General features: G+C 37.2%; 3 protein-coding genes across 4 annotated transcripts in view; 1 reads left to right on the top strand and 2 right to left on the bottom strand.

Moving 5' to 3' along the window:
- NF1 (neurofibromin 1) overlaps positions 1-24,505 on the top strand; it is a 103,539-nt gene that overhangs the window by 41,777 nt on the left and 37,257 nt on the right. Inside the window, exons 31-36 of one of the 2 annotated variants that reach the window (XM_059829467.1) lie at positions 2,919-2,981; positions 4,951-5,109; positions 5,958-6,055; positions 6,200-6,346; positions 6,750-6,896; positions 7,235-7,345. In XM_059829467.1, coding sequence (XP_059685450.1) covers positions 2,919-2,981; positions 4,951-5,109; positions 5,958-6,055; positions 6,200-6,346; positions 6,750-6,896; positions 7,235-7,345 — 725 coding nt within the window. The remainder of the gene's footprint in view (positions 1-2,918; positions 2,982-4,950; positions 5,110-5,957; positions 6,056-6,199; positions 6,347-6,749; positions 6,897-7,234; positions 7,346-24,505) is intronic. The other variant, XM_059829468.1, reaches the window with a different exon arrangement.
- OMG (oligodendrocyte myelin glycoprotein) lies at positions 18,927-20,246 on the bottom strand. The gene has a single exon (XM_009810769.2). The coding sequence runs from the start codon at positions 20,244-20,246 to the stop codon at positions 18,927-18,929; it is 1,320 nt and encodes a 439-aa protein (XP_009809071.1).
- Positions 23,237-24,103, bottom strand: EVI2B (ecotropic viral integration site 2B). The gene has a single exon (XM_009810771.2). The coding sequence runs from the start codon at positions 24,101-24,103 to the stop codon at positions 23,237-23,239; it is 867 nt and encodes a 288-aa protein (XP_009809073.2).

Here is a 24,505-nt window from a genome sequence, read left to right as displayed (position 1 = left end):
CTCTGCTCTGTCCCGTTCCTGCTGCTCTCTCTAGCAGCTCAGCAGCAGGTTGCTGAGCCCAGTATGCTTATAGGTTTCGCTCTTGCCTTTGTGTGCTTCTGATGGATTTAGCTGCTGCTAAAAATCCTAGTGGGGGATACTGCTGCTGCCCTCAGGGCTCATAGGAAATACAAATTCCAGTCCTGTTGGAGAACGGACACAGAAGATCTGTGCGTGGGAGAATATTTGAGCTGTGGTCTCAGTTGAGTGGTCTGGATGGGTTATTTTTGGCCTTTCAGCCATGGAATCTGTATCTCAGGTCTGAAGTAAAGCAAGGAAAACAGATTTTTTTGAGCTGTGAACTATTATGAGTAATAAAAAATTCTACGCAGTGTAGTCTACCCATATGTTTACAGTGAATGCTGTATTAATAAATGCAACTGCTGCGATTCTCAGAATTTGGAAATGAGAAACAGCGAGTTGTATGTTGTGACTGTTGTGGATCTTGGGTTGTTATTGTGAGCTGTTGGAATGAATTAGACATGCAAATGCTGTGCCTTTGTTTCTGCTGTAACAACTTGCATAAATGGCTTCTAAAGTCATTGGTTTCTTTTTCCGACAGCAGTTGTATTCAGGTTGGTGGGGGGTGGTTTGGGGAGGTTTTTTTAAATTGGGAAATGAGGGGACAAGTTGGTTTCCTTCAAGTTCAAACGGCCACAGTCTCACAGACGTTGACTAGGACTATATTTGAGTCTTATTGAAAATGTCGCCTGCAACCTTGATTGTTGCTTCTGTTATTTGACATTACGTTGTCCCACATCTTTTACTAGAATTGCTTTTATATGCTCTTACTATGATGTATCAGATTAATTTCCATTTCAGTGCTAGAAATTATTTCTATGCAAACCGTTTTTAATTCCTACATGAAGTGGACTTACTAAAGTGTACTCACCAGTGGGCAGTGCCAGAGATTCTTCTATGGAGGAATATCAGGTCTATTGGCTTTATTCTTGCCTTTATGTTTTTTTTGGTAACAAGGGTAATTTGTTCCTGAAAGAGATGGTTTACTGGCAAATATACAAGTGGTATTAACTGACACTCAGCTTCAACGTTTACTATTTTAACTGTTTCTAGTAACATGTATTTGTGTACAAGTGTTTTGTTCATCACAAATAATGAATAATTCATTCTGGACTTTCAAATTCCAGAGAGTTTTGAAGAGTCTGGCCTTTATCTGAAAGAAAGTACAATTAAAATCTGATTTTTTGGGGGGTATTAATCCATTTTAATCATAAGAACCAAATAGGTGGGTTTTTTATAAGGTGACTCCATTTTTTATAAGGTGAATGTGTTTCTTCCCAAGCAATAGTGTAATAGTAAATGAGACTGAATTTTGCAGTGTCTTTTTATGCTTAGAGTTTTAAAGTAAATCTGTGTGCAAAAAATACTCATCAGGGGTGTTCTGTAAATGATTTGTAGCTAATTTTAATCAATGTAGCAACATTATGGAAACGGTGTATTTAGTTGGATATTGGGGTCTACGCTGGCCGGCGTTTCTGTTCCAGAACAGAGCCCTAATAAGTGTTTTCATCTGGAAACATGGTGTGTAACTAGTTACCGTGACAGATTCACCCTTGCTCATTTTCAGGTAATGTATGTTCAGGAGTGTTACGTGGTCACAAACAAGCCTGACCAAAGTAGCTCATACAAAGAATTTGTGCTGGCTATGTCATAAAACCCACACAAACATACGTGATTTTTTTTCTTAATAAAGAGAGATGGAAGTTTTACTTGTGTTAAATGCAGTAGCCTGATGCACAGAGTGTGTATGTGACTGCTTCAGAAGCTAACTCTCTAGAAATTGCACAAAGTCAGAAATTTGGCAGGGGCACCATTGGTTAAATATTAATAGGTCCTGCACAAATTTGAACTATTTAAATTCAGCTTGGTTAGCAGAATAGCTTTTACTGACTATTTTTTTTTCCTTTTTACTCTGTCACATTGTTAAGCTGTAGAAATTCTCTCCAGTTCCAGTTTGTGTGATACTCTAAAGATTATTTGAACTGTTGGTGCATTTTTGCTCTCAAACTGCTAAATATTGCTAGCTTTCTACTGATACAGCTCCAGGTGTTGCTTGCTGTAGGGCTTCTCAGTGATGCTACTTTGCTGTTACAGCTAATATGAAGGATGCAGGATTGAGCTCCAAGGCCAAAATTTACCTCTGTGAAGGGGAGCAGTGCACAAGGCTGATGTACTACAGCTTTGCTCAGATCTCATGGGAAGGATGAGAGAATGTGATGGTTCTTGGTGGGTCCCTTTGCATTTCAATGAAATGCAGAAATAAGCAGAATCAAGTCAGCTATTTTGATTTGGAAATCTATAATAAATTAATGTAGACCCGCTGGCTTTTTTCTTCCTCTTTCCACAGAGTGTTTTAAGGCAGTGTGTAGCTATTAAAGTAGTAATAATGATTCCCAGATCTAACTAAATTGAAGGACACACAGAGAAACATTGGGAAGATTTAAAACTCTAAATTTATTTTAATAGTAATATGTGTTTCAAAGGTATAACACTTTAATATTTCTACTATTAAAACTATTTGGGGATGGTAAAATACATTTGAAAGCTGAATATACCATTTAATGCCCAATATTGTATATCATGAGCACATTAATGTGGTTTGACTTTAATCTAGCCAGAAATAGTAGAAATGATTGAAACACAACATTTGCTTGTTTTGTATTTAGTGCTTTGTAAATAAGATGTAATAAAATTGTGGAATAAAACCTCCATCATCAGTCTTTAGTTTATATATTTCATTTTCTGTTGGTTACGTTTGTTACATTTTACTGTGTAATTTATGTACAAGTCAACATTGGTTTTTTGTTGCTGTATGTAGTTGGTGCTGTGACTTGTTTGTGCTCATCTCTGTTCTGTAGGCAACTTGCCACTCTCTACTGAATAAAGCTACCGTAAAAGAAAAAAAGGAAAACAAAAAATCAGTAAGTTTGGAGACCTTTTTATTAGCCATTTCTTTCAAAGCACAAGAGAAACCTTTTGCTGTTTGTTCAAAACATCTTCACTTCAGTCTATTTGACCTCACTGTAAAATCATTCTACTAATTCTGGCACAAAATAGCTTTCATTTCAATTAACACTGGAATTAAGTTATATTTTAAATATTCTCTGTGTGCCTATTTGAGTAAACAAAAGACATTTTTAACATTACTGCTTAGTATTTAATACTCTGATTCTTCTACCCTTGCCACCATCTTCGAATTAAAAAAAATGTGGAAGAAAAATGTTTTCTTTGGTTTTGGGGAAAATCTGAGTCTGTTTAGGCATTTTAACACTCTGGTTGATAACTTGACTTCAGCTTGCATCCTGGGAGAAGAACAATTAATATATATGGGTTACTGAAAAGATGCTTATATAACTTGTTTCTGATATATTTTCTTTTGTTTGCCTTGTGACTAAGCAATAAAATTTAGCACTTGTATTGATTTACTGAGAAGAGCAGATTTCCCCTTTTAAGTAACTTGCTGTATTAAAGAGTTTAGATATGTATATTGTGATAGCGGTGTCATGAAAAGTTAAGACTTATCCTTTTCTTTGACAGTGACCTCAAATATAAAGTATGAATAAAACAGAGGCAGAATAGAAATTTAGACTTTTATTAACTACTCCCTTATTTTTTGCTGTAACTGAGCAGAATAGTATTTATGTTTAAATGCAAAATCTGTGTACAAACTAGTATTTTACAAGAAAATACTATCACTAATTCCATCACAAGGTAACTGAATGAACTTGGTACCGAACCATAGTGATTCTTGATATATTATGTGTGTACTAATGGCTTTATCTGTTTTAAGAAGCATGATTTGAGATTGCAGTAGTTAGGTTTTGAAGTATTTTAGTAAAATGGGGTTGGTTTGTTTTTTATTTCTTTTAAACAATATAACTTAAAGTATGAAGCTTGCTAATGTTATTCCGTGCAAAGGTAGAATCTGACTTGTTTTGATTAACCGTTGTTACTCATAAGAAAATATACATACAGATATTGAATCATTATAGAACCACATGTAGCATTTTTAAGAACTTTATTTTTGTCAGGGAGCTTTAACTTTTCAAAGTCAAATGAAAGATATCTAGAGAATAGACTATCCTCTTAGTAATACATAGTTGATTTCCTAGAAAGGAGATTTTTTTTCCTTACAACATTTTCGGAAAAGTGTGGTGGTTTTTTTTTCTAGATAGCAAAGAAGAATATTTTAAATCTGTAGTTCTTCTAGCAAATCCCTGTTAAGTGATTTTGGACGGTGTATGTATAGGCAGGGAGGTACACTGGCCACTGAGCTCTGGCTCATTCTGTCTCTCCTCCTTTGGCAAATCTGTTGAGATGTGATGGTTTGGAAGAGTATTTCTACAAATATCTCCTTCCCACAAATTTAAAATTACTCCTGAAACTTTACAGCATAAGTCTTATTGCTGGAGAGGCTCTTGTGATCAATAGTGAAATTATAAATAAATAAAAGACCCGCTGATTTAAAAATAATTACCCGTATTTGATGGGAAGACTGTGCACAGCTGAGTACGTACATACGGCATTTGTCTCCTTTACTGTCAGTGGCAGGGTCCTGGAATTAAGTGGTCAGTAACTCTGAAATAATATACCTTCTCCTCTTTGTCCAGTAGCTATTGTAGCAACTTCACCCTAGCAAGAAAGTTTGTACGAAAGCTGAAGTAAAGCTCGCTAGTGTCTGGTAGCCCCCTCACCCCTTACTCGTTTCCCTCTCGTTTCTGATTTGCCCTATGATGCAAGACCTGTCAAGGCAGGAGACCTACTCAAATGTATTGAGCTTGATTGGTACGGAAAGAATGCTTTAAGTTGGATTACCATACAAGGCTTTTCTCAGCTTGCTTTCCTTTTTCTTTAATGCAAAAATATTCTTCATAATTCTCAACTTCATAGGTTGTTAGTCAGCGATTTCCTCAGAACAGCATTGGAGCAGTTGGAAGTGCGATGTTCCTTCGGTTCATCAATCCTGCGATCGTCTCCCCTTATGAGGCAGGGATTTTAGATAAAAAGCCTCCACCAAGAATTGAAAGGGGATTGAAACTGATGTCAAAGGTGAATCAGTAAATATTTTTATTTGGCCATATTGTATGTTCTACCTGATTTAGTTCTGTTCTTTGACTAGTATGAGAAAATTTAGGTAACTTGTAGGTTTTTGTAGCAACCATCATGTTTATTTAAAGTACAGTTTCCATACTGTGTTTATACATCATGACATTAATGTTATAGCTCACAGCAATGCAAGGATGGGGAACAGTCTGTATGGAAGAAAACCACTTTGCCAAAATGATGTTTAAGATAACAGGATGCCTTCTGGCTCTTCACTTGAACTTCTAACCTTATTTGAAAACAATGAAACCAATGTTACTTTGAGCACAGTGAGAATAATGGCAGCCAGATATTAATTAAGTTCATACTAACACTAAAGAAGTATTTTTTCCTATCTTTAATCTCATTTGGTATTATTTCCTGTAAAAATGAAAAAAAGGTTTAATGATGGCATACAAATTCTGTGGTATGTGCATATTATCCATTTTAAATGTTGAGAAATCACAGTTTTCTTTAAATAGGCATATGTGATTGCTTTTCCATCTCTGTATAATTTCCAGAAGAAATATTTAACATATAATAAATGGTGGTTTTGAAAGATGATTTCTTTTCCTGGTCTAAACCCAAATAAAGTTCATAAATAAGGGAAGTCATTTTCTAGTATTTAAAAGTATGTGAAAGAAAATATCTTGAAAGTTGAGCATATTTTTAATTCCTTGGCTTGTTGGTGTTTTTTTGTCTTGAGGTTTCACAACAAGTTAAAATGAGTATTTCTGACGGTGAAGTTACACTGACTACCATAACAGTTAATACATTAAATCTTTATGTGTCTTTACCATCTTTTTATTATTTAGATACTTCAGAGTATTGCCAACCATGTCCTGTTTACAAAAGAAGAACATATGCGGCCTTTTAATGATTTTGTAAAAAGCAATTTTGATGCAGCACGAAGGTAGGCCCTTTGGAAACTTGCACAAAGAGTCTGTGTCGTGTAAAGAGTAAGCAGAGAATGTTCTTATAGCCTTTTAATTTACGTTGAGTCTAGCTGGCAGATTTCCCTTACACGCTTATGGTTATTACTGGTTTTGAACTCTAGGTTTTTCCTTGATATCGCATCTGATTGCCCAGCTAGCGACACTGTCAATCACAGTCTGTCTTTCATCAGTGACGGCAATGTACTTGCTTTGCACCGGTTGCTGTGGAACAATCAGGAGAAAATTGGCCAGTACCTCTCCAGCAACAGGTAAGCCTTCAGAAATATTATGAAGAAGGGAGTTGCTGATGGGAAATGAATATTTCGAAATACTTTCAGATGCTTTTGTTACTATTGCTGAGAAGAATATCACGGCTGAAAAATCTTGCATTTGAAAACTTTTGTCTTATTGACAAGCCATTATTGGGAACATGCCTAACATCTTTGCTGCCCACTTTACTGCCAACCTTTTGTGCAAGTGTATAGTTTTCTTACCTGTTGTAAAAATTGTTCTGTGTGTAACATTTTTCTTATTTCTTCGTTGAACACTTTTTTTTTTTAAATTTTAAAAGAGAAAATCCAGCCTGTTCAAGGTAAGGAGGGGTAGTGGGCAAAAAAACAGGAATTGCTGAGTAAGGAAGGACTTTTCTTTTAAGTAATATGGTGTTTCTAGGGACCACAAGGCTGTTGGAAGACGACCTTTTGACAAGATGGCTACTCTTCTTGCCTATTTGGGTCCTCCTGAGCACAAACCTGTGGCAGATACCCATTGGTCCAGTTTAAATCTCACTAGTTCCAAATTTGAAGAATTTATGACAAGGTAATGAGATTATTGTGGAGGGGACACACATTGTAGGTTTATAGACTTTAGCATGTAAGGCAATATAAGTAGTTATTAAGACTCCAGCTTTAGTTTTGAAGAAGAGTTTAAAAAGGTGGGTCTACATGTACCTTTTAGGTTTCTGAGTAGATTTTAATTTCAAGAATTAAATTGAGAACTGGAGATGGTGGTAATGTGTTTGATTTAACAAAGGTTCAAGATTGTGTGAACTTAATACTCTTGTTTAAAGAAGCAAATAAAGAGGGTTTGGGATTTTTTAAATTTTTTTTTTTTTAAAGGCAGTTGTGAAAATTTGATGTCAATGTACTGCTTTTTAGGCATCAGGTACATGAAAAAGAGGAGTTCAAAGCACTGAAAACATTAAATATTTTCTACCAAGCTGGGACATCAAAAGCTGGCAATCCTGTTTTCTACTACATTGCTCGGCGGTAAGGAATCTTTCACCTTCCCTGTCTGAAACAAGTGTGTAAAATTAAAAGTATCAAGTGTATATAAGAAAGGACGCTAACTTTGTAACAAACAAGAATCTGAAAATAGCTTATTTGTCAAATTTTGGTGACAGTATTTTTTAATGGAGTTGTTTCCTAGATCAGAACTGTCATTGTTTTTTCCACCCAGCAGTATGTGAGTATCTGTGGAAAAATACCTAAAATTTTAAATACATTTTATTCGTTTTTCACTGTCTCGAGTAAACTACACCTACACCACATTACTGTTAACCCTTTATCAGTGATTTTAGCATCTTCATTTTCTGAATTATAAAATGAGTAACAAGCTAAAACATGGAATAAAATTTCTCAAAATGGTCCCTGTATCCCATTTTAAAGAGTAATACAAGTATTTAGAAGTTTCACACATAGTCAAGACTGTGATGTTGCTTCAGTTTCACCATTATGTTCTAAGTGACAATAATACCGTGTTTTTGGAAATGATTGAGATCTGTGGAAATATCTCTAAAGTAATAAGAAAAGCAGATCTGGAGGTGTGAACTTTGCAAAAGACTGTGTTTTTCCCATAAGGCAAAATTTTGAAAGTTTTAAGTCTTCCCTACTCTGGAAGATAGTGATTCATAACGATGAGTAACATATCCTGCAGTATTGAAGAATTTGGGAGGAATATCCCAAGATCAGTATTAGTCAATTTATGGTCAAGTAAGTCACTTAAAAAAAAAAAAAAAACACCAAACAAAAACCAAACCCAAAACCCCCCCAAAAAACCCAAACCCAACTAGTTTTACTTAAATTAATGTTTGCAGTCATAAAGCGGCAACTAGAGTAAGAATATAACTGAAACTCGATATTTCAATCTAGTTATTAAGTAACTGCAGTATAAAACCCATGGACGACAGTATGTACAAAACAGTTTCCATAGTAATTACACTCATTGCTAAAAGTCATTCTTAGTCTTTTTAAGAAAAGGAAAGTCATTGTGCTCACAACCAAGTGCAATCAAGGACAGAAATGTAAAGATAAGAGCTGTTGTACCTTTTCTCTGTGCTGTGTTGTTGGTGCCTTTGCTTTTGGTAACGGTGTTGCTGGTGAGGTGTGGGCTGGCAGCAGTGGGACCTCTGGTTTTGGCACCGGTGGGGTGTGTGGTGGTGCTGCCGAGGTCTGTGAAGTTCTCACCAGCACTGGTCGTGGTAGTGGGAGTCCTGATGTCAGTGTGGCACTTACGGACGCTGGCAGATCCTGTATGGATGTTCATGGTCGGGTTACTGCCGATGCATTTTGTGGCAGTGGGGCTCTTGGTTTTGCGTCTGCTGCTATTGCCAATATGGTTTTTGCTGGTGGTAGCTGAGTTCATGCTGGTGGAGCTCCCTGTGGCACCAGTGCTGGTGGAGTTCATGTGGTTGCTTTGGCTCTTCCTGGTGCTTCTGTTGCTGGTGGGGTGCCTGTTTGTGATGCCAGTGGGGTGGCTGCTGCACCACTGGGGTGCTTGCTTGTTGCTGATGTGCTTGTCTGTGGCATGGTTAGGGATGGGTGTGGTGCCTGGGGAGCTCTTGCTTGAGCTGCTTGTTGGGGTAAGGCTGGGAAAGAGCTTTTGATGCTGGTGCCAGTGTTGCTGTTCATGGTGTGCTCCTTGCTGGTAGTGGCACTGCTACTCATGGTGCCAGCGGTGGCAGTTTCATTGATGGTGCCACATCCAGCGAAAAGTATTGCTGTGATGTGAGGAGATGTTGTCAGTGGTGAACCTTCTGCAGCCCCTTTGAGTTCATGTAAGAACATGAAAACAAGCAGAGGAGACCACTTCTTTAGCAGTGTCTTCTGTTTGTATTCAACAATTTAAATAGTCAATACACATTTGCAAACAAGGCATTGTTCAAATTTACATATTTCTAATGAAAATCATACCCAACAGGCATGTAAGATTTTTTTTCAGGTTATCTTATTAATTTTCATAGTTTTTCATTGTTTTCAGTAGTGCTTTTTACTCTGTAGATTGAGTTACAAACTTACTTTCCTAGAAAATCTGTGCTCTGTTTTACCATGTGACTTTTGTCATTTCCCCTCAGAAATTTTCAAAATTTCCAAATTTTCTAATAAGGAACAATTGTAATGATTGGAAGATTTTGTTGTTTTACCACTGGATAATAAACATATCTTATTCCAAATTCAGGCTGGAGGCTAAAATAATGAGCAAGCTTTGAAGAATCTTTCCAAATATAACCTCTAACTTGGTAGTTGAATTCTGCTACTTAAATATGGTTTCCTAGCCAGGATGCAATTAGAGATCCAACAAATGAATATGTCTGTTCACATTTCTTTTTTATTATGTTTTTGATTTTCAGAGCAACAAACAAACAAAACTTCTGTTCAGTATCAATGTGGAAGGTAAAATAAATTTCACAACTGTTTCCTTCTTCTGGAATTTTGTACAGCCATGCCAAAGGGTTTTTTCATGCTTTTTAAAAAACCCCAAGCATAAAACACTTGCTTTCAAGCTGGTAATGTAGGGAGGAAATGCTTACGTTCTCTTAAATTTGTTGCTGTGAAAGTTCTCAAGCACTTGCTTCGCCACTAGCTCTTAAGAAGACTTTATGTGTAAGGCAGTCCAAAGGTGGAAGAAAAAAGAAAGTGTAATATGGCCAATACCATTTGGAAATAACATTTGTGTGAGTGAGACTGAAGTGCCCGTGCCTTTTGTCAGTTCTACACTTAATGTTTATCTGTAAGCTGATGCTAATCAAAGGAATACTAAATAACAGAAAGGAAGTCTCATTACATAGAAGTGGGTAAAAAGACAAAATTTATCTAAACTTTTTTCCAATGATTTATAGCTCTGAAATAGAATCTATATGAGAACACATTTCTCTAAGTCAGCCTTTAGCTTTCCCTTCATTTTGCTTGGGAAATTGCCTTCCTTTAACTTGACCCCTTTTCTGCATTTTCACGCCCTTGACTCTTTGGATGGAATGGAAGAAAGCAAGTTGAGTGGTACCACTTATCTCCTGTCCTAATTTTCTGTCTTCGAAAGCCGTACCATGCTTCTCTGTCCTCTTTAAGGTCTTTGAGTTAACCTGAGCCTATTGTGTTGGCTGAAGTGGGCCTTTATAAAATCTTATATGAAACTTCAGTTTGTGGTATAAATGGCTATATAAGTTTCTGACAGTAATTAACCGGTATCAAATTAGGTTATTGTGTGTATCTTTCACATTTTGCAACAAAATGGTTGAGAAGAGGGATAGCTTCTGGAAATTTCCCTTTTGGAATGCTAGTGATCGTTGTTGAAACAAAACCAAAATCCTTTTGTTTTCAGTGAAACATGTAGCTGCATATCTAGCATCTAATGCTGTTTTCTGCTTTTCAGAAAACATTGAACAGCACGTGACTTGTAGAGTGACTTTACTGGGATATCTGAATGTTCCATGTAATTCTGTACTAGGAGCAGATTTACTGAATCTTATGTTTGAGCATTGCATTTATGCTAGGCAGCAGAAAAAACATTAGTTGACAGTAAAGTGAGTGTATACAGTGCTGAAACTGAAATTAGTTTGCCTGTCTTCCATTTGTGTGTAAGTTCATTCTTTCCTAGAGATTCTTGAAACTGAATCTGCACACAAAGTTTCAAAAGTTTAACTAAGGACACATTTTTAAATGTTGCATTGTGTAGGGGACTAACTCGTGAGAACTTAAAATTGCATATCCTTGGATTACAAGTTTTGCTAAAGTTGATTTTTGCATAGGTTTAAAAGAGGATGTGTACTCATGGACAGCATGTGTCAGCTTAAATGTTTTTTTGAAAAGCATGTTGATTGCTTTAGACAACATAACTTTATGCAGTTGAATGTCAGTAGAATTTTGAAGAATATATGATGTATTATGTTCAGACCCTTTCTTAACTAGTTGTACTGCTGTCACAAGAAAAGACTGATCATGAAAATTCAGGAATAAAAATGGATGTTTGGAAACTCAATTTTTCTCCCAGTTGTTGTGTTTATTCACTGTTGTAATCAAGTAAGCTTGATAAGTTGTCAGACTATTGCAAATTAGAATGATCAGCTGGAGTCATTTTATCTCCCCACTCCCACCTGCATTTTTCTTCATCCCCTCGATTCCATCAAAGTAATTTCAGGAACTTTCCCTGAGACTTGTGCAAGTATATATCACGAGACAAAATATCTTCTCTTTAGGATAAAAAAAAAAGCAGAATATATACTTTCAGGAATACTTTAACTTTGTAAGACACCTTGTCCTTTCCTAAGGCAAACATTGGTGTGGTGGTGTTCCCCTCGCATCTTTCATGAGTCATGTTGTATATGCAACAACAAAAATATTGATATATTAAATTAATATTAAAAGTGCTATTGTATCCTTGCATAGTTCATTTTAGTGTGAGTTAGCCTGTTCAAATGAGATTTCTTCTTCCTTTCTTCAGGTGAGCTGTGTAGCGGACACAGGTAGATCTTTGAAGGGAGCTCTGAATGCCCGATAGCTTAATTTGGAGTAGGAGGATGATATTTCAGGGTCTGCTTCAGTAAGGGTGGTATCTTTTGCGTGCTCAACAGAGGGACGTAGTTGCAGTTTAATGAGAAAAGGGGTGTTGACTAGTTCTCTTCAGAAGTAAACTGGTGTTTTTCACCCTGATCGGGATTGTTTTTCTCTCTAAGCCACTTACACAACAGCATTAGGAAGCCTTATGGGAAAGGATTATTTGAAGCCTCTGTGCTAAACTGAACTCGGGTGCTCTAGGTAAAAGGCATTCAACGTCGAAGGTGCCACGGCTCCTGTAAGGAGGATTTTGTTGCAGTTAAAGACGGGGGGGGCAATGTGGTCGTAGAGGCCCACACATACGCTCCTGCTTGGGATGGAGCTAACAGTCGATGACCCTGCAGGGCTAACTGACAGAAAGGGGTATCCCCGAGGGAAGCTTCTTGTTTTCTAAAAGCAAGATCCGAGATGTCTAAGTCCCTTCCACACACAAAGTTAGAAGAGAAGGTAGTCTTTTGAATTCTCTTTTAAAATTTCACTGTGTTTGCTTGCCACATTTTTCTCCTCCAGTTTTTCCATTAGATACTGTCTTATTTCACGTCAAGTAAAATAAAATGCCTACGTTGTTATCCTGTTCAGACAAGAAATTAGGCATACGAGTGCCAAGAATAGTGATAACCCATCTTCAGAAAGTTTACTCTGGCAGTGATCCAAGGCATCCTTATATATTCTGTGAAGACTTGACATGCAGCGTGTTTTCTTCATTTGCAGAGCATGAAATGGTTATTTCATCCGTAAAGAAAGAATTTCTGGAAATAAACTGATACAGAACTGTGCAACACATGCTTGCTAGGCATAGATCACTTACCTACCTTTTCCTTAATAGTAGAAAAATAAAATTAATCACAGCTGGCTAAACTAATAGCAGTGTTGTATCTGTAAGGAAGTTAATAGGCGCAGTGGTTATGGCTTACTAATGAGTTCATGTGGAAGTGATCTCAGCAAAGATGTGTTGTTGTTTAAGTGGTACAAACTACTTCAATATTTTGAGCTGAGGCCTGCAAACTGTTTTTATAAATCTGTCATAAATGAAAATGACCTAGTGGTTATTTTGTGCTTATTTCAGTATTTGAAACCTTGACGTTTTACTGTTAGCTGGTCCCAGGTGCAGTGATATTTTAAGTGTGCTGTTAGAATGTTGGTGAGTGGAGGGAAAGTAAGCATTGGTGCATGTTTCGATAGGCATTTGGAGGGGTATTACTGATCTATAATAATGCCGTCCCTTCAGCACTGTGTGGTTTGCATCTCAAATTCTGTGAAGCAGAGTACATGAAAAGGAGGCGGAAGAGAGCTTAAGCCTTAAGTAGCTGTTCAAAATTCTTTTTTACTGAGGATGAGATAGGTTAAAGTTAATATCTGTGTAAGATAACTATAAACTTTTCTTGGGACTACATATAGCTAGAGAAATAAATAATTCTCACACAGTCAAACACCGATATCTGCAGAGAGGCTGGGGAATTGATTACCCACTCCTTGGAATTTGATTGTACCCATACAGGAATCCAAGAATGAAGCTGGTGAGATGTTTACAAAAATGTATAATCTGACATTGAAATGGGCTACAGTATTATTCACTATTAAGTATACATACTACTTGTCATGGGTGAAGATACTGTAAGCTAAAAGAATAGTGACAATAACTGTTATGGGGCTGAATTCTGCAGAATATCTAATCAAGTGCAGGTCAATCTGCTTTTCATAATTATGTGTAAGGGCTATTGACGAGGACTATGAGATTTTATGACCGATATCTTCATGCCCTTTACTTGCAAGTAATTCAACTTTTTCTGCTTGCTTCCTTACCTGAGAAAGTATATGATCATGAGCATCGTTAAATACTGATTGTGATTTGGGTATGCAGTATTCCTTGGAAAAAGGTGCCAGCTCAGTGGGTGACTCTACACAGATGTTTGAGTGTAAACCTTTCCAAATCTGGACACGCCAGTAATGGGCCCTAATAAAGCTAGTATATAAATAATAAAGCAGGATTCCACTTGTTTGTCATGTCAGTAGCTACTGAGTGTAACTATAGTAATCACAGTGTTGTTCTGTTATGGATGTATATTGAAATTTGGCTGTAAAACATGTCCACCAGAGAATTTACCTGTTGAGACAATAGATGTAAAAATTCAAAAAGGAGAATATTAAATAGAAAGCACTGCAAAGTACTTTTAAATTATCAGCTTACTAGTAGCTCATCACACACTGAGATAACACAACTGTAGGAAAAAAACCCAAACAAATATTTCATCTTCTGACTTGCCCAAGATAAGTTATGCCATCTTCATCTTTCTGAACCTTCTTGTATTAACTAGTAGCTGTTCAGACAGTATAAAATTCCTAGAATGGGAACTCTTTAGTTCTACGTATCTCGCTACTATGTATGTAATTCCGTTTGCATCGCTGTGAAACTTCAAAATATCTATTCTAGGTGTAATTCTGCATTTTAAGTTGATTTACTTTGCCAAGTAGTATGGATAACTGTGACCTTTTATTTAGTAACTGATGCTTAAGGATTGTTGAATTCAGCAGAAAGGAGTGGATGACTGAAAATAGAGCTTGAACATCAGACAATAGTGGAAGTGAATCCTCTTTCATAACTGGCCATCTGAAAGATGTTTGGAGGCAGGTGTTCGTGCAGGTTTGCTCTGGTGTTTTTCTAATGCTGCTTTGTGATCTGTATGCCCACGCAGCTGGTGGGTTCAACAGTCAGCAAACTGTCTGCTGCTGAATTGTGCTCTTGGGGTGAAAAGAGACTATAAATACGAATGAGCTCCAGAATGGCCTCTGATCTCCTGCAGATCTACTGTTCTGCAGTCTTACAAGGATGGAGATGATTTCCCTACTTTTTTTGATACTGAACTCTACAGAAACTGAAGTTTTAATCATTGACCAAGTTACCTGGCAGTTTAACAATCTGAAAAGTTGTATGTGATAAAACAGCTTTATAAACCCTGTCCCCGGGATTTTTGAATGAACACAAACCACATTTTCTCAAAGAAAAATGAAAAATCACTGCTAAACCATAGTGATCATGGTACAAGTCAGATAAGCATTCCTGCGTTGCATAAAGGGGTGGTAAGGGGCAGATGTCTGTACGTTTTATCCAGGTACTTAATGAAAATATTGTTACGCTTTGACATAAGCCTTGCTACTAGGTGGGATATTGCTTGCTTTTACCTCCCTTTTTATTGCTTGCTTTCTCTTCAGCAGCTATGTAATTCTTCAGTTTTTCTCCATGAGGCTGCCTTTTCAAACCTGGCAGGTGGGGCTTTGCTCGGGAATGATGCTCTGACATCTTTTCTAGTAATAGGGATGTGGCTAAGTGGTGCTTATTTGGGGTATTTGTCTTATGATTCTGAGCCAGATGTATTTTTAAGGTGTGAAATGTGGAAAGACTGTTTAGATTGGCGCTGCCAGTATGTTTGAGGGCCTGCACCAAGCTGATTTTGGTTTTGTTTTTTTCTTGATAGTTTGAGATCTTGTTGCTAGGGCATTGTTGAGTCATTTTACTAATATATCTGGATCAGTTTCTATCCTTCTTGTGCTGTGAAATTTAATCCCTTCTGTCATTTTTCTTCACATTTTGTTTCCTGGGCAACAGCCTGACTTCCAAAGCCACTGCTCTTCTGTTTTTTTTTATCCCTACACTGTTACTAAAATGATCAATAAATATTGATCCTGAAGTACTGCCATTAAGTTTTAAAGCTGATATCCCAAACTAATTAATAGGCATACAAACCTCTGAGTTACTGCTTTAGACGACAGCTATACCTACAGCAATTTTAACCTTTCAAAAGCAAGAATATTTCTACTACAAGGTGTCCTAGACCTTTTGGGGTGTTTTGAATATTGTCCTGAAATGCTAAATAGTTATTTTGGAAAAAATAATTTCTCTGAGAATAGAATGTTCTATATTTATCATGGACTGAATGACCAGCATGTTTAAAACAACACAAACCGATGCTGTCATGTTCACATCCATGCCTATCAGTTTTATTTCAATTTGACTGCACTGTTGCCAAGCAACAAGTGCACGACTCCCACATTTGCCTGCCTACTCCCTGCTCCGTTATCAACTCATTTGTATTCCAGAAAAATACAAGGAAACCTAAATTTCAGTCTGCTTTATTGAAGCAGTCTGACTAAGAAGCCCTCTTGCTTGCATCTACCCCAGGCAAGGTTTGGAGAGAGATCATAGCCCTAGAATTTGGGAGTGCCATCTCACTCTCATACTCATCTGCGTTTTTTTTTTTGTTTCCTAGCTTCCCAATCCTGTACGTGTATTTGGAAACCCCCCCAACCCTGTTTCCACTTCCAGGCTTTTATCAGCATGCTTAAGACATTCAGGTCTGGGTAGCAAGTCATTCAGTATGGGGACTTGCAATTTGCCCTGAACAACTTCTGGAAAACGGTATTTTACACAGAGTCGCTGTTCACTGAATAGTCTCATTACAGGCGAAACGTTCTCAGAGCATTTAAAGCTGACTTCATGTAGGTTTTTTGCATCCAATAGAATTTGGCATCCTATATTGAATTATTCATCAAAGACACGTGTAGTATTTCATGTAATTTCCTGAACTCAAGGTGGTTTAGTCACAGCACCTCATTTTGTGATCTCTGTCCTACCTTGCAAGCTAAGCTACTTTAAACTGTGTGGGACGAAACCATATGAATGAGATAATTCTAGGAAATACCTCGCTCTGAACATGGTAAGTAGGTTGATACTGTTTTAGCGTCAGTCAGTACTTAGCAAATACTGTCCAAAGAGAGCGGCAGGCGGTGACGTTTTTTTAATACTGATCCTAGTTAGTGGAATTTATCAGTTCACGTCAGATTATTTAACCTGGGGAAAATATATGGAAGTTGGGCAAGTGGGCAACTCTTTCAGACTGCTGGTAGCCACTTCATGTAATGAGGCACTTCTGCCGGCCGTTGGAGGTACCGTGCACATATTGCTTATGGTCTAGGTTGTCTAAACTTTGGCTTGGATAACTAGTTCTTGTCTACTGAAAACGTATATGAAATGTCTGTCTTTGGGTTTGTTTTTTTTAAGTTTTCTGTCCTATTAAACATGGAGAATCTTTTTTTGAGAGGGAGAAAGAGCGACCTTTTTCTAGTGGATAGAGATATGCCTTAGGTGTTTGCAAGTTCCAAAAGGTGGGAAGGGGAAGGGTAGACCCTACGTTGCTGTTATCTCATCAGCTTATTAATAAACATTATTGGGGATACATCAGTATCAAAATAATATAATTTGATTTAACCATAATTTTTCCCCATAAGACATGAAGATTGAACCAAATGTCTGCTTGAAATGGGTTTGTATAATAAAATATTATCTATTCAGTGATATTACTATGCTTATCTGAAAAGAAGCACTGTCACTAATTCAGTTCAATACAAACGTAACTTTATTTTTACTTAAATGCCAATGAAATAACTGTACAAATTCATTGTGTAACATTTACTGTTAGAAATTAAAATACATTTCTGGTTATAGAAATACTGTTCACAATTGGAAAGTTGTGATTTCTCTGATACCAGTGGTTGTAAATGGTCTACAGCCCTCATTGACACCTAGGAGAAATAGGTAGAGGACTCCAGTCTCAGTAGTGAGGTTTTCTGGGTTTTGCAGCACCTTCATGCTACAATAACTGGAAATCAAATGGCCTGAAATGAATGGAAAACATTGTATAAAGATCTGTAATATTGAGTAATACTTTTTTGATGAACTTGTTCTTCAGTTTTCATTTCATGCTGTTTGCAGAACTTCATCTGTAGTATATCAAGTACCTTTGCCATATAATTTAGATTATTTTCCTAGAGTGGACAGAACCATGCGTGCAACTATTTCTACTCACTGATGGTGCAGATGTCAAGGAGAATAGCATTCATGCTCATCCTTACAAAGCAAGGATTTGGGCATGTTCAATGCCATGGACTGAATTAATTTTTTTTTTAAGTCACAAAATTCAAGGATTGTTTCAATGACAGCTTGACAATTAATTGCTTAATTGATTTGTTACATAACTTGCATTAGAAATTGGCTGACATTTCATTTTACTGATCAGAAAGTAGTAGTTTGATACAGGCTGATTTGCGATATTCTTTTAATCTAATACACAAACATTTCAGATTTTTGGATGTCACTTGAAATAAAGTTAAGGAGTTCCATTTCATTAATTTGTGTAGCTAACTCCTTGTTTTTGGAGAATGTCATGGCATTGAACATCTTGTGTTTTCCTCTACTTTTATCTTTTTTTTTTTTAAATATGGACAGAGAGAAATAACTTGCCTGCAGTCTCTAAGTCAAGACATAGCAAAAAAGAGATATCAGCCCCTACCACTTTTCCCATGCTGAAGCTGGACTGTGTTGCCTTCTCAGTTTACACCCTCTTAGTAGACATCATGGCATTGTCATATTTAATTCCTAAATTCAAAACTGTTGTTCTTCATATTTAAAATATCCTAATACATATGAAGCAAACATAGATATACATGCTAGCAATTTTCCTCAGGAATAACTTCTGATTAGTGAAACAGCTAGGTTTAGTTCCTTTATTTTTTCCCTTTCTTTTGCATGTCGTCATAACTTACAAAGAATCTGTGCTGCTATATTACAAGAATTGCTCACTGGCAAGTCAAGCAAAACAATGCAGATATGATACAGGCCTTCTATTTTGTTCCCAGTTGTTTAATGACAAAATCATACATAAAATCAGTACTTAAAATTCTGATGTTTTATTCTGTGCAAGTAAAATTAAAAATTTAAATACAAAATAAGCACATTTTTAAAAACAAAATGATAGGTTAGTTTTACTCAGTTAAGACATATTAAAATAAGTAGCAGCTGAGTATCAAGACATTAGTGTGCACTTCTTTAATTAAGAACTGTTATTTTCTTTAGATCAGAGTCAGAACTTCAATGTCTTGTATTTTGATTCATTATTTGACCTGGATGTCTTAACTCCAGCTATGTATCACAGGAATAAACTCAATAATTTTCACAAGATACAAGCCCTTAGCCAATAAACATTGCCACTGCATTAAGCATTACAGCATAAACCAAATACATCTCACAGATACTTGCTTTGGAGGGCACATGAGTATTCAAAGTATTTGTAGTGGATTCCTCTTTCCTTAAGGTAGCAGTTGTGCTCTGAGGCATTCTGGAGTAGTTTGTTGGCATTCCACTGGTGATACTTAAAGTCATAGGAGTAGTGGATGATCCTGTTGGACGAGTCAGGCTTGAGTTCACCTCGGTAGAATCTTGGATGTAGATTGTGTGTGTGGCTGCTGCTTCTTGAGAACTCACCTTCCCAGTTGCCAGATCTTCTGGATAGAGGAGTAGTGGTCGGTCTGTGCTTGTAAACAGTACAGTTTGGCTTAAGGTAGCCAAGGTGGACACTTCCTTAGCTTTAAATTGTTTATGCATTTTTGTCGTTTTGGTTGGTTCAGTTGCCACTGGAGAAGCAGCTTTGTCTGCTGCCTTCATTCCTTTAATCATGAGGCTAGTGTCTGTAACTGTGGGAGCTGCTGAAGTTGGTGTGGCATTCATCCAGAGCACAGATTGATTAGCACAGGGAGTCCCTATAACACTGGCAGCTGTTCCCTGCACCCATTTAAGCAAATACAGGATATTTTGTTTATCGCTGCAGGACCATGGGTTGTTATATAGTGTTACTACTTGCAGCTGAAAGAGCTGGTCAAAAGCTTTGTCAGGAATGTACGTGAACTTGTTGTTGTGCAGGTAGAGGCTTGTAAGGTGTTGTAGTCTCACCAGTGTTCCTGGAAGGATCTGGGACAAGAAGTTATTGGATAGATCCACTGTCTCTATGTTGTAGGGCATATTGGTTGGAACTGTCCAAAGTTTGTTGCTACTGAGATTGAGAAACTTGAGACTGCTCAGCGTGTTGTTGATCAGAACAGCTCTTTCCACCATATTCCTGGAAACATCGAGCACTTTAAGATTCCACTGGTAAGCTGTATCAAGTTTCTGAAGAACTTTGATGTTGTTGTTTATGGCATATAATTCCCATAATGACTTGGGCAGATGAGCAGGAACATTCTTGAGCCAATTATTTGAAATATCAAGGGTCCTCAAATTGGTGAATCTCGTTAGCTGATGGTCGAGATCTACGAACTGGTTAAAGGACAGATTTAAATATGTAATGTTGTCTTGAAGTCCATGTGGCAGTACAGTTAAGTTTCTGCCTGAACAGTCCACATTCCTGTCATTTCCTGAGCACGTACAGTTAGAAGGACAGATACCCAAAACAGTGGGTATGAAAACCAGGAGGACCAGCAGACAGGTAGATGTATTCAATATCTGGTATTCCATTGTTGCCTGGAAATAAATATACCGAAATGACACCCTTTAAATCCATGTAATATATTTTATTTCTTTATAAGGGTTGTCTTTGCAATGACCACTTGCAGGAGAAATTAAGTAGAAATATCAATAAACCCCTTTGTGGCATGGTCCTTTTTAGAATTGTTCTAGAGAGACTTTACAAAGCATCCCTTCATAGACTGTCATGTTGTCTGGCAGAATGAGACTTGTTTTTTCATCTCCCTTTCCCCCTCAAGCTCAAACGAGGGCTTTCTTCCGAAAATGCAAGTCTCTTCCAAATGTTATACAATGTCTGCTTCTTGTTTTTAGTGATTTCAAGCCTATATTATATTTGGAATAATGTGTTCTTTTATACAGGATGAAAAAATGGCTGTCAACTGGATCTGCTTTACAAATCTCTGCAGCAATGTAGCAGTCCCCCCCATACATGCATGCTATTTGCTTAAGTAGAATTGGTTAAAATACGTCTTAAATAGTTAGGAATTTAGTTAGAAACCCAAATTCTATGTTCATGCTAGCATGCACATTATTATTTTTCCTTATTATAGTGTTAATTACATTGTCAAAGCTGGTAACACATGTTTGAAAGCTGAATTAATGTTAGTAAGAAATCTGACACTGCAGCAAATTTCTGGTGCAAGCATCTGTCATCAACTAATAATTTCGTTCTTATTTCTGTCTCTAATTTTGTACTAGGTTTTTGTGATTAAAACAAAAAACACAAACTTACCGTAATCTCTTCTGCAATATCAGCACATCATTTCTGTGAAAGATTTAAGCTTAGAGGTCGTCTTGTTCTAGAGAGTAGCTACAGTTGCTGTCTGTGGATTGTGCTCGCCTCTTCAGCTGCATCGTATTGCTGCTAGCTGGGGCTCTGCAACCACCTGATCTGCACTACATTGGAGGACTGCAGAGCTGTCGTTGGTGCTGACTCAAATTTATTGCAAAGCGAGCATATTCAATAAAATAGTTGTTTTATAATTTGAATCAGTTAACTTCTCCATATCTATATTTTATGCTATGTTAATGCATCAAAACATAACATGTAAGAGTGCCTACAAAAACAGTACCAAGTGAAATTTCTGTAGGCTATTTTAGCTTAAGCTGTGATTCCATTTAAATGTTCCTATTTAAAAAGTCACGTGAAGTTGTGTTCTTTTTTACCTTTGATTAACCTTTCCTCCCGTAATAAAGGTTAATATTAATTTAGACTTCCTATCTTAAGCTTTTTTAAGCTACACTGCCAGAATATCTTTTCATAATTTTAAAGTGTTCAGGTTTCTACCCCTCAGATCAGGCTATCACTATATTGTCAGGTATAATATAGCTCAGTTTGTAGGATTTTATAGATTTCTATAGGAAAACTTTATCTGAATTTCTCCAAACAATATGGTAAGAGTGGATATAGTTTATAATGCCGTTAATTTTAATATGGTGTAGTGCAACAAGCCTTAAAAAAAAAATCCTTGCATAATTGGAATGTTGTTCTTAGGCATACACAATCATACAGCTTATATAAATGGTATGAAAAAATTGTAAATATCTTTTCCTATGTCCATTGTATGCATAACAGCCTATAATTGCATTTGCATTTGCATAACTTCAATTTTTAGTGGTAATTTAAAGATTTTGAAGTTTACTGTCAAAATATGTGCAAACATGTGCTCTGTGCAACATCCACAAATATATTCCCTCTCCAAGCAAACTCGAAACTACAAACTCTTTGCCATTTTGCAGAGATGTCATGGAAAGCTAGCTTCAGCATCTAGCAGCTTCTTTCTATAAATTCTATAAATCTATACATTCAATACTGCTAAAAAAAAAAATTAATTTATCTCTGAGACCACCCTCCTACTTCCCACCAAAAACTTAGCTTATCAAAATTCATGGTTTTAGACAGGACGGTGAGCTTCGCTTGTATTCAGGGCCCAGAAGAGAACCTGTAAAACACTTAGTCACCTTGACTTAAAAGGAATCTGGCATCCACACAACATTAAATTAATTTTTAAAGTTTATATTAATAATACTGAGTACCTTCTGGAAATACTGCTTCAGAGGAAGGAATTTGTGAATGCGCACAACAACTATTTCTGCTAATCATTTGCCTGGGTGTTCTGCAAACTCTTTCTGTTTTAGCCATAAAAATCAAAAGTATCTAGGTAAAAGAAAGCCTTTCTGTTCTTGTTCTTCAAGTGTTTGGAGCCGTTTCAGCTTTTTAGTGACCGCTCTATTAACTGTTTACTCACGCTGTTCTCTGCTTTACTGAACAGTGGTGTGAAGTGACTGGAGGTTTTACACCAGTAAACTTCTTGGCAATATTTAATCTAAAGGAAATGTCATTGCTATTAGTAAAGAACAACTGGCGGCTGTTAGGAGGATTTGTTTCAGGTACCTGTAATCTATTGTTGCCAAGTTGTTACCCAGCCATACGCGGAAGATGGGCCTCTGTATGGAAGAGGGTATGTATGCATGTTGAGGCGTTGAAGCTTTGTATCGAAGCAAATGCTCAGTTGTGCTTTAAGTGACCAAAACATCTTTGAATTAGAAAGCTTTATTAAAATTAACTCGAATTCATTGCATTCGCTTATACAGCCTATTAGAACAAACCATTTTTAGAAGCTCTGAGTACCTCTAAAGCTGTACCGGTTCTTGAAAGCTCCATGTCTATGTGTATGTTACATATATGCATATCCTGACACACAGAGGGATGCATACTCTGTTTTCTGTAGTCTCCAACATCTGGAATCACTCGTTACAGATAACTAGTGGGCACAATCTGTATTCTATTTTGAAATGATTTGCTTCAGGCAGAAGCAGTTTGTTCCCTTTTGTGAAAACTGAAGTTAAGAAACGCCAGGGAAGTGCCCATGCTGCGGTCTCACTGTTCTCGCCTGCATCAACTTCTCCTTTTTTCTGTTATTTGAAGAATACGTCATTTAAGAAAAATGTGAAGTGTGCTGGAAATTAATTTTGGCAGTCTACAAAGGGTGTTCTGGCTGTGGCAGCTGGGGCAGTGGTTCATGAATCTCTTGAATAAGTAACTCGGGTGGGGGGGGCAGCGGCTCCTCTGTTTCTGAGTGAAATTCCTGGTACTTGCTGAGATCTGAACTGTGATCCTCAGTTGGTTCCCTGAGCCACTTGGGTGGAGGTGGCAGATCTGGGGATTCAGGTAAAGCCGCTGGGTGAGGACCGGAGTGGGGTGCACTGCTTGCTGCTTCTGAGGGGGGAGCTGGAGGTGCATCTGTGTTGGAAGCTGAAATACTGGCTACACAGCAGTCTTCTGCTGCTGGAGGCAATTGGCTGTTGTCGTTACTGGTAGTGCAGTTGGATGGTTTCTCTGATGCAATGGGGTCATTCTGTACGTTTGTGTCTTGTTTCCATTTCCAAGGCAACATAAATAAAACCGATGAACGTTTGGTAGCCTGGTCAGAGTCCATAAAGACATCTGGTGTGTCTCCATCGGCAAATGGAGAACGACCTGCCCAATTTGAATCAACTAGAACTGGCCTCTTGCAGCATTTCCACAGCAGAATTATAATAATAGCCATTATCATACTAATCAAAATGACGCCAATTATCAGGGCTGCTATCCAGCTTCCATCGCTAGGTTCTGCGTATGCTTTGGGGAACTGAGGTGGTGTCGTAACAGTCAGTGCTCTTCCAGATTTGTGTAAACTGGGCCCACTTGCTTGCAATTGATATAGACGAGCTTTGTCTTCTATTGGACTCCTGGTACTGGTGTACGCATTTCTTTTATTCGTGGAACCATTTTGAAGTATTGCTGTAGAAAGTGATTTCCAGATTTCTCCGTAGAAGAGGAACAGTATTACTTGGTTGCTGGCCATTTTCCTGCAGCCTCTTTAAATATGTCCTCTCCTATAGCAGGAATGAGATAGAACCTATTAACTTGAAAACTGCGTTTGTTGAATAGTTACACTTTACTGATACTGGACAATTTTATGTTAATACTTTAGTAGTGAAAATTAATATTAGACTCTATGTTTAAAATTTCATGTCTGTTTCCATTTGTATAATCAGCAGGTTTGTCGCTGACTTTACAAAACAACAGCCAGATTTTCAACATAATTGATCATTCTAATTAAGTGACTTTGAAGAGAATGTCTTGGTGGTTATTACCTTTTTTCACCTTATCAGAAAAAGGCGTCATCAGAGAAGTCCTAAGAGTGTTTCAAAATAACATTTCTCAATCATGTAAATGGTTGTGGACCTGGAACAAAGTATGAAAC

The sequence above is a fragment of the Gavia stellata genome, chromosome 25, assembly GCF_030936135.1.
Source record: "Gavia stellata isolate bGavSte3 chromosome 25, bGavSte3.hap2, whole genome shotgun sequence".
NCBI lineage: Eukaryota > Metazoa > Chordata > Aves > Gaviiformes > Gaviidae > Gavia > Gavia stellata.
The sequence above is the reverse complement of the archived record's forward strand: the minus strand, read 5'-3'. Positions and strand labels throughout refer to the sequence as shown.